We start from the raw sequence: 11,541 nt of genomic DNA on the forward strand, positions 1-11,541 counted from the left end.
GTACTAACAGTACTGCTGTGCGAATGTTCGAATCTTTCGAATATTCGCACAGCAGTACTGTTAGTACATAAACACACAACCAAGCTGTTCACAGGTGGAATACATATGACAGTACAAACCCACGTGCTTGTTTATGCCAACATTCAACCTTTATTTTTCAGCTGACAACTTAGAAACAGTAAAGAGCAATCTATAACACAAAAATATGGAGCGTAAGAATTGTGACTGCATAGTTACTTTATACAGGAAAGCTTAGTTATAATACAAATTAAGTAAGCAATAGCGCTCGATTATAAGCACATTTTATGTACAAAAACTAGAGCTGATGCACAGTGAGGTCCTTTCATGTCGTAGAAATACGTTTCGTGAATCACCCAATGTCTCACATCTGCCTCAGCTTTGCCAAACGTTGTGTGAGTTCATCCTGTTAAAGAAAGAGCAGTTGTAGAACCACTTCCATGGAGCAAGTTATGTAGGAAAGTAAAATCTAATTGCGAATGTTTGCATGGCTAGATGGGTTCAGGTCCTAAAGCCTAGGTCTAGCCTCTAATTACAAATGTCATTGCTGAAACGCATTTCACTATTACGTTTTCTGAATTCCATGAAATGTGTCTTGTTTCATCAATCCTTCAAATTAAAACAATAGGAATTATGAAATATAAAAGTGCTAAAACTCTTGACAAAGGCACAACAACAACAACAACTTTATTTTTAAGATGAGGAATGGGGAGTTTCTTCCCCAGGGGCGATACTCTACCCCAACAAAGGCACAGACAGAAACAAGCCTAAAGGAACCTTTTACCTAGGTTCAGGCCCAGGCTACAGTACAATTAGGTCTCTTTACCAATATCTCTAAACTATTGTGTGACCCTCATCAAAGTTTATCTCTAGAAGTGTATGGCATCCCTCATGAGTCACGAAGAAGAGTAACAGAAAGTTTTTCATGTTGAGCACATGCTCATAGAGGATTTTCCATGAGGTACGCTATAAATGTCGTAAGTAAATGCGTAGAGCACACTGAGATGCTCCTAAACGTAATTACTTAATTACTACATGTACCTCATTTCCCCTTTCAAAAATGGTAGTAGAGCAGACACTCGTGACAAGTTTCACTTATTGCGCATAATGGAAGGTCAATCAAATAAAACCAGAGAGGACTGAAAAATTCTCACCTGTTCTACAGAAGCTGCTGTAGACTGTCCAATTGTGCTGTTTACTCCTTGAGGAAGCTCCATGTTTAGCTCCAGCCTGGAATGCAACAAATATAAATAATGCATTGTGGTGTAGTTTAGTGCTGCAAGAGCCCATTATACCTACACATTGCCCACACGACTGACTGTCCTCTTCTATCAGACATCTATCTATCTATCTACTGGACATACTTCTTCAGTCATTGAGTTTAATGTGGTCTATTACAGCTGAGGTTCCACTAATACGATCAAGATCCAAATGACCAGTGGTTTTAACCCTTTGAAGGGTACGGGTGCCCCCTCTCTTTATAGTGAAGTTTGGCTGCTTGGGGCTTCTCTGGGGAACTGTGGCGCCATCTGTGGGCTATTTTTACAAGCGTACTGGTAATATCGCTGGAGGGTGAGCATCGCCCGTACCGCAGATGGCGGCATGCTCAGCTACTTCAGGACACCAAATTCATATGCACCGACTAACACTAAGGCCTCTGTGTACAGACGTGCAGTACCACACTCTCGCGGACCTTTACAGACAAGTAGAAAAACACAAAACAGGTTCTGTTATACATAACCAGAGTGCAAATATAAGCGATATGACTATCAAAGCCTTACGGAATACTCGTAGGAATACTCTTTAAATAACTTTCCACAAGTAATCAGGTGTGTACGTTGTTTAGGAAGCCTTACCCATTTTGGCACGCAGCTGTAATTTTTGCCAACCCTTCAAAGGGTTAATGATGGATGATAGGAAAGTTAGAATAGATAGGAAAGGAAATCTTTTTGGCTGTCTGCCCAGAATGAAAAATAATCTACAGATACAAAAAAAGAATGCTGCCCATGAGAATGGTTACGATGACAATTTGGCTTTATGCGTCTACTATGACAACTGTTTGGTTCGTACTGCAGTTAGGTCATCCAGGATGCTGCAATCTATAGTTCTAAAGACTCAAATCTGTTTACTTAATCCCTTCTCGACTATGGACGTATCACTAATGTGTCACCAGTTGCCCCTGTACTCCCCATATACTTTGGTTTGGTTACCACATGTGCAGTCCCTCAACCATTTCAGATAATGGCTGCTCACCCAGCTTCATCTGCTACTTGCTGCATAAGTCCCTCAATCTGGTGCTGAGGTGCGGTAACAGTCGTCGTCGAGCTCATACTGTTCTCCATACATGTCGACTGAACGTCAAGGTCCTCAAACTGCTTCTCAAATTTGTCCATGAGACCCGAGATCTGCAAGGTGTGCCGAAAACATTTGAGTCGGTCGGTACGTGTTGGAACATTCACAAGAAACATTGGTGGGAGTCCTCACCTTTTCCAGGTTCATACTCTTCATAGCCGCATCCATAGCTTTCACCACTCCTGCCATTGATGTGGTCACCTTCTTCGTGGTGACTGCTGTCTGCACTCGACTTGCAACCGCGTCAATTCGAGAGGCCATGCGCAGATAATTCAACGCCTGGTTCTTTTGTCGAATTGAATTTTCTGCGTGAATTCGAGCTCCTTCCAGGTTATTTTTCTGGATGGCCTGTATTCATGAAAATGCAAATGGTGTACAAGTAGGACATGTTAGGAAAAGCGATATAAATATCACTGTCAAATATCTGAGTAACCAGATAAAACGAGTTCAGTGTAGCAATCCATAAAAATGCTATGCTCCACGGGGTGCTCCAACTACAAAGGGGGGGGCTAGTAGATTTAAAGTTGTTGTTGTGGTGCACACATGAGGAGAGACTTGAAATTCTAATTATTTGCTTAAAGGGGTTGGAACACTTTCATAGATGTGGTTCATTACATCGTGGACACATTTTACTGCAGGCCAGAATACTGACAAAAAAGTACTATTCTTCTATGTGATGTACTTAGCTAGATATAAGCCCTCAAACATGCTCCCCAGCAAAGCGCAGACGTTACAGAGCTCAGAGCTGTATTCATCCCCATTTGCAGCCGTAAGCACGTGACTTCTCGTGCTGACAGCGGTGAAGGCTGTGATGTCAGAGCTGCATGTATTTCGGTATTCATGGTGCCCATTTTCTCCGCTATTACCCTCTTAGCTGTAAAACTTTCAATGCAGCTTCACATCGATGCAAAGAACCGTACTTTACGTTTATCGTTTACCTTTAATATTTCGTCCTAATAAGGTTTCTTGTTGGTATCGCTGGCCACCACTACCTGAAGGTATCTTTCCCGCAAGCGTTTGGAATTCACAGGGAGTTTTCCTCGTTCAAAACTTGTATTCCTGTTCCCTGGTCGAAATGACCACCTTCAGCCACGCTGAAACATCGACATGCTTTTGCAATAGAGAGTTTTGCTCTGTTATCCCATTGCTGCCCTTTAGCAACAATGTGATCCGTGCTACCTCACTGTTCTGGGCAAGATGTACTGTCTGCCCAAGGAAAGCTGCTGCTGTGTGACCAGCCCCTATGCAACTTGTATAATATCAGTAAATTGCTGCCATCGATTGAACCTGCAATCATGGGAGCCTGTTGCTGCAAGATGAACGTCAAGCAGGCATAAGATATCCAACTGAGCAAACCAGGTGAGATTAGGTTTCTTTTGTTTGATTCGTGGACAATAGTGGTGTCTGCAAACACTTTTTTAATCCGTGTTAGCGCCGTGTTAGCATCCGTGTTAGCATCCGTGTTAGCGCCGCAAAGCGACTGTGGCTATGAGCGGCGTACAGATGTGAACACATGGAGAGAGGGCAGCAGAAAGGAGTGGCTGACAGGGGGATTGGTATGCATCCTGGGCCGACTTTCGAGGGGAACTGTGCTGACATTCGTCTGGAAAAGGAAACCCAGGGAAAACCTCTGACAACACAGCCAGTGGTAGGATTCGAACCTACCACTTCCCAGCCCTCAGCACGACCTTGGCTACCATCAATGAAGCGGGACGCCTTAAGCCACCCGGCCATGCCGTTGGTCTGCAAACACTACAATTATACTTTGTAGAAGCTGCTCCCGGTTCACAAAGTTTTGAGCCTGGCAAGACAAAACGTGTTGTTTTGTGGCGGAGTCTGTACAATGAGCGAGTCACCCTGATTCTAAGTTGTACTTGATCATGGTGATACTTTAGCACGTGCCCAAGTTGCATCAACCTCTTTCGTTGTTCCCTTGCTTGTTTGAGAATAAAGAGCTGCAAACATAGCACGTATACCGCGAAACAGCTGCAGATATTTCGAAGTAGTCCTGCCTGTTACATATGTTTGCACCACTCTCTGTACTGCAGGACTGTACTCACCTTTTTCAGCTTTGTTTTCTCTACCTTTTCTTCTTTCTCGCATTTTTTAGCATTGCGTTCTAGTTCCTTCGCAGCGAATTTCAGGTTAAACAGGTGCTCTAAACATTTGTTAAGGAATCTACTACATCAAAGAAGAAATTGCTGGAACGTAACACTGGTAAGATCCAGCCCGAAACAAATGCAGCTTTAAACTAATTCACAATCAATCAATAACACTGCACTGACATTGAGTTAATGTTCTACTGATAAAACCAGTTACACAGGGAACTATGCGAAAAAAAGGATACTTTCCATCGCCGATGTCATTTCGACTGTCTTCCAATTACGGTGTTATGACGTACTGGGGTGATGTAACAACCGGATTATTTGGCTTTTATTCAGTAGCTAAACACAGCAAATCACATTGGACCCCTCTGGGGAATACAAATTTTGAGATTACAAAACAATAACACAAGCTATCACACGAACATAAAGCAGCTCATTCAGCTGTGAGTCACGCACAATGTTGCCTAGCGATGCTGGCGGTACGTTCCGTTTTCTGACAAATACAGCCCATGTACCACCACCGCTCTCTACGGCGGTTGCGGTGCGGCTTTTTACGGACGCACCTGGGCCACCTGGATGCAGTGGCGTCACTAGGGTATGCGTCACCCGGTGCGAGATCACCGTCCCCCCCCCGCAATAATGTGTTCCTTTCCATCCGAGACGATATACGGTAAATGCATATCAATCATATCAATACAATCAATCATACAATACATATGAATACACGGTTATCATATAGTACGCAGAAAAAAATGACATGCCCGCCGAGGGCTTCTTATGCTGTTTTTGGCGTCACCTCGCTACCGAAAAAGAGAGGAGACGGCGATACTGGTGCAGCACGTCACCCCCTTCTGTCGTATCACCCTGATCACCCGGTGCGGACCGCACCACCCTATAGTGACGCCACTACCTGGACGCACTACGGCGGCAAAAGTGTTTGTGGCTCGCAAACTCTTTTGTGCGAGCCGCCGGCCAGAAGTGTTCGGCACGCATCTACGCCCAGTGTCTCGCGTAACCTCATACTCCACAGCAGTATATACTCCTCTTGCACTCATATATAGCGGCACGTTCACGAGCTACACGCTCCGGTACCGACCGTTTGACCTGTTTGACGCTGTGTTGGCCCACGCACGTCTTCTGCATGAACAACTGAAATATGGTTGCATCGTCGCCGCACCGTACTGTGACCTATCAACGCAAACCTGCCGCTTGACCATCCTCATTCGTGTTGACCCTTCGCTCCAGGCGAGCTATAGCAGCTACCATTCGAGACACTACCCAGAGGTACCACCGCCAGAGAAGGAGCATCATGAAGCTGTAAGGGGTCTTGAGATGAAGACTCGTTGTGTCCGCCCTGCGTGCCTTATTGAATCAATCAATATGCGACAGATAGACTATATGCAAGAGAATTGAATATGTAATGCACAACTTGTGCTTGTTTGTGTACATGTCAACCAGAATACTGAGCGCTCGGTATTCTTGAATATGTAATCTGCGCATGAGCTTCATCAAATTATTGTTCTAATTCAGCAAAACGTTTATCGTCCTGAAGCTGAAAGCAGGATCCGGCTTCTGGTCGGTGCCACAGTAGGATACAATGTCGCATGTTATTAGCGCATAATCAATTCTCATAATCTTTCTTAAAGAAATTCAACACTCAATTTTTTGTTGTAATTCATGGATGTTTATTAGGGGCTTGTAGTTAATTAAGCTTTGTCTCCAAGTCATGAACGTAGCCGCTTAACCACGGTGCTAATGGTACCAGCAGAATTGCGATATGATACAAAAGAAACATCCTATTGAAAACGACCAGCCGTGCAGGTGACCCTGTCTTTGGTGTTCAGCGCTTATCTTTAATTCCCCTTCATGCTTGAGCAATGAGACATGTCAAAGCGTCATTTTATATTTTCTCTGGTCGGAGTTATCTGTACCCCGTTTATGGAGGCATGAAAACATAGATGTTTCTTTTCTTTTCTTTCTAAAGAAAGGTCAAGCATCAAGAAAGCATCAAGTGTCTATATGATGTGTCTGTCCTTGAAGCGCCCCAAGACTCATTACCGAGGAAAACACGAATGTGACACAACCGTTTGTGGATACACGAGACGGATATTATGGAGCTGATTGCACTTAACATTACCATACATCATGTACTTTCGCGTTTTTTATTATCTTATTTCTCTCGTCGTTGTTAATGGAATGTGATCTATAAAAAGCCCTCTGCTCATCGAGAATGGTACGACAACATGAAGGCTCCCGGACAAGTCGTAGGTGCGTAGAGAATTCAGCCTCTGCTTCTGCTAGCCGTTGCACTTTTTTACGCTGCCTTAAATTTTGGAAGCCCAGAGAAGACGTTTAGCCATTTAGTAGGCACGTAGGGCCTTCTAAACGTTTCGATTACCCGTTTCTCTTTCAGGTTGGCTCCTGGTACCGATGATTTTTGTCACAAATGCCGACGGAAGTCCAACCATGGTCACAACAACACAGGGATCAGTCCGCGGCGTACGATCCTGCCATGGTCTTCCCTGTGTAGAGGCATTTCTGGGTATCCCATACGCAGAGCCTCCAATCGGGAAGTTGCGTTTCAAGAAGCCCGTTCCTAAACAACCCTGGTCGGAAGTCTGGAATGCTTCTCAGCTTCCACCCGCCTGTTTCCAGAGGAAAGGAAATTTTCCCCGCGTTCCGTGGCAGAACGACGAAAGACATAGCGTTGAGGACTGTCTCTACTTGAACGTTTGGGTCCCCCAGGAAAAGAAGGGCCTTCTACCAGTTATGGTCTGGATACACGGCGGCTCGTTTCGAATGGGATCGACTGACTTGGATATGTACAGCGGCGAAACGCTGTCGTCGTACGGTCGGGTGGCCGTCGTCTCCATGAACTACAGGTTAGGCTCTCTTGGCTTTCTCAACGGAGGAATACCAGACGTACCTGGCAACATGGGCTTATGGGACCAACATCTAGCTCTGCAGTGGGTAAAAAGAAACATAGCAGCATTTGGTGGAGACCCGTCGAGAATAACCATATTCGGTGAAAGCGTCGGAGGCGTGTCCGTTGGGATTCACGCGGTTTCTCCTCTCAACAGAGGCATATTCAACAGGATCATTATGCAAAGCGGTACACCTTACTGGGCGCTTCCATGGGAAAATCATGGCGCGTTAGACAGATCCATGAGACTCGCAAAGAGTGTGGGTTGCGTTCAGAACAACGGCACCACTCAGATGGACCAAGCGATCGTGCGGTGCTTACAAGAACTTCCAGCTGAGGATATTTTGAAGGCAGAGCTTTCACTGTTTCCCATTCATTTATTTACGTTTATGCCTTCGTACGGGGATGCACTGGTTCCTACTAATCCAACGCAAGCAATCAAAGAAGGCCGCATGCTTCCGGTAGATATCATGGTGGGCAGTAATTCTGACGAAGGCACCATCGCTTTCTATACCTTGATTCCCGAAGGGGTGCCTTCTAACTGGACTGCACAAGGGATGGACCTAAACCAAGCGAGGACGTTTATTTCGAACGTATTCCATCAGTTCCCGCCTGCCGTAGTCCAGAGCATTATAAAACACTACCTGGACGACGTCGAGCCGTCTGATTCGTCGGCTGTCTTCAAAGCAATGACCGACTCCGCAGGGAACTTTCTGCTCGACTGTCCAACAGTGTTCGCTGCGGAAAGTTTCAGTGCTCATCTCCGCAACGTGTACGGCTACCAGTTCGCCCATCGTCCTTCAGTCAGTTTCTGGCCTGAAGCGTTTGGTGTCACCCACACCGAGGAGATACCATTTGTCTTCGGTCTTCCCGTACGCTACAATCAAAGAGGCTATTCCGCTGATGATACCAGGATGAGTGAAACTGTCATGAACGCGTGGACGAGCTTTGCCCGTACTGGGTACGTGTGATGTTTGCTTCCTCTGTCTTCGTCTGGATTCGTATCGCTGTGAAGCAATGTCTTGTCTGATAAGATTGCATACACGCGAGTAAGCTGATGGACAAAATCTATACTAAGAAAGCCTGAGCTGTGGGTACAGCGGAAAAACGCCTTAGCATTGCTTCTGTTTCTATTATTCAATGCTGCAGGGAGTCAATCTCATCAAATGAGTCCAATAGCGTAAGGCCTCAGGAATGTAACGTCATAACGTTTGTTCCAATTACACTGACAGTTTGATTGAAACTCAAAATTAAAAGTTGCGGGCAACACTCATGGACGGGGGGGGGGGGGGGGGCAAGGGGGTGCGTTGCCCCCCTGGCTTCCAGTACTGTAGGGTTTTTGAGCCAAGACAATGTAGTTGCGGGGGCAGTTGCCGCACGACCACCCCAAACATTCAGCCCTCCCCCCCCCCCTTGGAAAAAATCCTGGCGGCGCTCCTGGCAACACTGTGCCGAAGTAGACACCATCTACGCGTTGCCCGTCATGTACGGCAGCGAAACTACATCTCATGTACTGGGTCTAACGATGTGTTGTCAACGGCGCCGCCCCCTCCCGCGTGGAAAAAGAATGCTGCATTACATGGGCGCCAGTGTTGCATGAGGGTAGTTTCACATCAGGCGTCGCCTCGACCGATTGTATTGCAATTTTCCCAATTTTTAGAGCTATATTTTTCACGTGTGTGCTGTGTTGCGAGGTATTTATAAGGAACAAGCGTGTGAGCTGCATGCGCTTGCTTTGCGGTTCCTTTCACTTTCGTCCACCTTGTTACTGCGACCTTCTTCTAGTGACTTTCCCCTTAGCACTTTCTCCCCTCATTTTCCCTCTCCCGTTGTGTGCTATGAAAGTACGTGAGCTATCTGCGCACTCCACAGTTTCCCTCTCTCCCCTAGTGCCCGTGGAGCGACTCCGTTGGTCCCTCTCCCAAACAGAGCCGTCGCGAGGCAAGTTTGCGCCCGGGACAGGGTAAACGTGAAGCGCCCCCCCCCCCCCCATTTCTCACTGCCGTCTGAAGCTCTGTAAACAAAGAAAACTCAACAGCGCAAGGAAACTCAACAAACTGCTCAGTCGCACTGCCAATATCGCAAAGTCAAATTATCTTCATTGCCGCTTTATACAAACAACATGCCAAGGCCCACCGCTCGGCGCCCCTCTAGCGAGGGCGCCCGCGGCGGCTGTCCCTCCCCCCCCCCCCCCATCCCTACGGCTCTGCTCCCAAATAAGGGGGTAACATTTCAAGGTGGGGCGCACGTAGTTTCTTCTCTGGAATCATGCCGGTCTACGAGTACCCCTTCTTGATGCCTTGTGAGTGGACAGCAGTGGTTCAGAATCCCAAGCACGGAGGGGTGTCGGGGAAAATTGGGGAGGGGGTCATTATTATAGTTACATCATTACAGCTTAACATATCATTGCCGACATGTGCCTCAAGCTGAAATCGCAAGGGCACCCACTGTAGGGGGTAAGCAGGTGACAAAGTTAGGGGGTGTCACTGAACATTTGGGAGGGTGTTAGGGGGGCGTAAGGGGGGTCTGGAAAAATCACTGGTGGACAGACATCTCCTCACGTGATTTCTCCAACCTTTATCCCTCCCCTGCCGCAGAGACAGACTACCGTAGTCCTATAGTTTCTGTTGTCGCTGTCTGTAGCTCAGGCTCTTTAACATGGACAATGTCTTGCCGCTTGGTGTCGATAGCCAGTAATAATGGACAGCCCATTGTGTCTGATATGTTACAGTCGTTCACCGAAAGTGATAATATTTGATCTATCGCAACAGCACGTGTTATAATCTTTTATATGGACTATTTATCATCTATATTTGTTCGTTCCAGTGTACCAGAACTTCCGCATGCCGCAGCTTGGCGTCCCTACGGTTCCAGGGGTCATCCGTACGCATTATTCAAGCACGGCAGCGTCAGACTGCAATGCCATCTTAACAAAAGGAATTGCGACTTATGGAGAAAGATTTTCTAGGCTGACTCCTATATACAACTGCCAGAGTGGATATTTCGCCAACTCGTCGCAGCACGCCATTAAAACTCAGGGATGAAGGCACTAGTATTTGCAAAGTAATCTAATTGCGTTAGAGACGTGTGCTGTTATTTTGACTGTCTCACACAATGATACTCGTTGAGTATATAGAATCGAATCCCATCCATGTTCATCACTTGACTGCGAAAAAAAGAACCGTCATTCCATAATCACTGCTTCATCTCTTGCGTCGTTGTATAGTACAGGTTGGGACAAAATTTTACGGAACACGCGAGCGGCGTACTTTTTCTTCGGTGCGACAACCTATATAGCTGCCGCTGGAAGCGGGTGAGTTCACTCGTGTCGTGTTTCGGAGGAGTGGAAGGGTTCTCTGTTAGCGACACACAGGACAGTAGTATTTCCGGTGTCACTTGTGTGCGCTTGGGAGGGAAGCTACCGCTGTGTGTCGCTAACAGCACACCCTTCCACCCCTTCGAAACAGTGAACTCATCCGCTTCCAGCGGCAGCTATTACAGCGCCGAAAACGTACTGCACACTTTGAAACGGAACATGCGCATTTTTTGTACGGCGTGAGCTTGATATCTTGAGAATTTTAAGTAGGGTGTCGCACCGAAGAAAAACTACGCCGCTCGCGTGATCCGTAAACTTTTGTCCCAACCTGTACTACAATAATGAGAAGACGGTTAGGAGCAACTTTTATTATAAGCGTTAACAAGACTTTTGCGCAGAGCCTGCACATCATGAAAGTCTTATTAACTTTCTAAATAAATTAAGCTCCTAACAATCTTTTCATTATCGTTACACTACACAGAAACGCGGATTATTGACATCGCCTTGTCATCTTATATTGTGTTGCAATCTTGCATATCGCTCTTCATCAGTGGACGAGTCAATAACGGGACCGCTATAAAACTTTCAAGGGGCACTGCAACTTCCGCCGCAACTTCATTTCACGTTGCTTTAGTGCTTCGCTCATATCGTATAGTGGGTGCTTTTGCTGCAAATTTTTATTCAATTACGAAGTTACAATCCAAACCGTATCGACCATTGTTTCCTCTAGCACCCCGCCACCATCGCGGATGTGCGCGGCCCACAGCGGAGTGGTTTCGCTTCAAAACTTTTTCGTGATAAACAGTAGCGCTAAGGAAAATCATGTT

The 11,541-nt window shown here is 46.3% G+C and overlaps 2 protein-coding genes across 2 annotated transcripts; one reads left to right on the top strand and one right to left on the bottom strand.

Annotated features, from left to right (window-relative positions):
* Nucleotides 1–124: 124 nt before the first annotated feature.
* On the bottom strand, nucleotides 125–4,940 carry LOC135400940 (charged multivesicular body protein 1b-like). Its single transcript, XM_064632965.1, has 6 exons — nucleotides 4,718–4,940; nucleotides 4,431–4,528; nucleotides 2,503–2,718; nucleotides 2,272–2,423; nucleotides 1,173–1,248; nucleotides 125–424 (listed from the first exon to the last, which is right to left on the bottom strand). The coding sequence occupies exons 1-6, from the start codon at nucleotides 4,734–4,736 to the stop codon at nucleotides 383–385; spliced, it is 603 nt and encodes a 200-aa protein (XP_064489035.1). The 5' UTR covers nucleotides 4,737–4,940; the 3' UTR covers nucleotides 125–382.
* Nucleotides 4,941–6,892: 1,952 nt separating this feature from the next.
* Nucleotides 6,893–10,822, top strand: LOC135399830 (acetylcholinesterase-1-like). The gene is made up of 2 exons (XM_064631569.1): nucleotides 6,893–8,359; nucleotides 10,225–10,822. The coding sequence occupies exons 1-2, from the start codon at nucleotides 6,906–6,908 to the stop codon at nucleotides 10,364–10,366; spliced, it is 1,596 nt and encodes a 531-aa protein (XP_064487639.1). The 5' UTR covers nucleotides 6,893–6,905; the 3' UTR covers nucleotides 10,367–10,822.
* The last annotated feature ends 719 nt before the right edge of the window (nucleotides 10,823–11,541 follow it).

The sequence above is a fragment of the Ornithodoros turicata genome, chromosome 7 (genome assembly GCF_037126465.1).
Source record: "Ornithodoros turicata isolate Travis chromosome 7, ASM3712646v1, whole genome shotgun sequence".
Lineage (NCBI taxonomy): Eukaryota > Metazoa > Arthropoda > Arachnida > Ixodida > Argasidae > Ornithodoros > Ornithodoros turicata.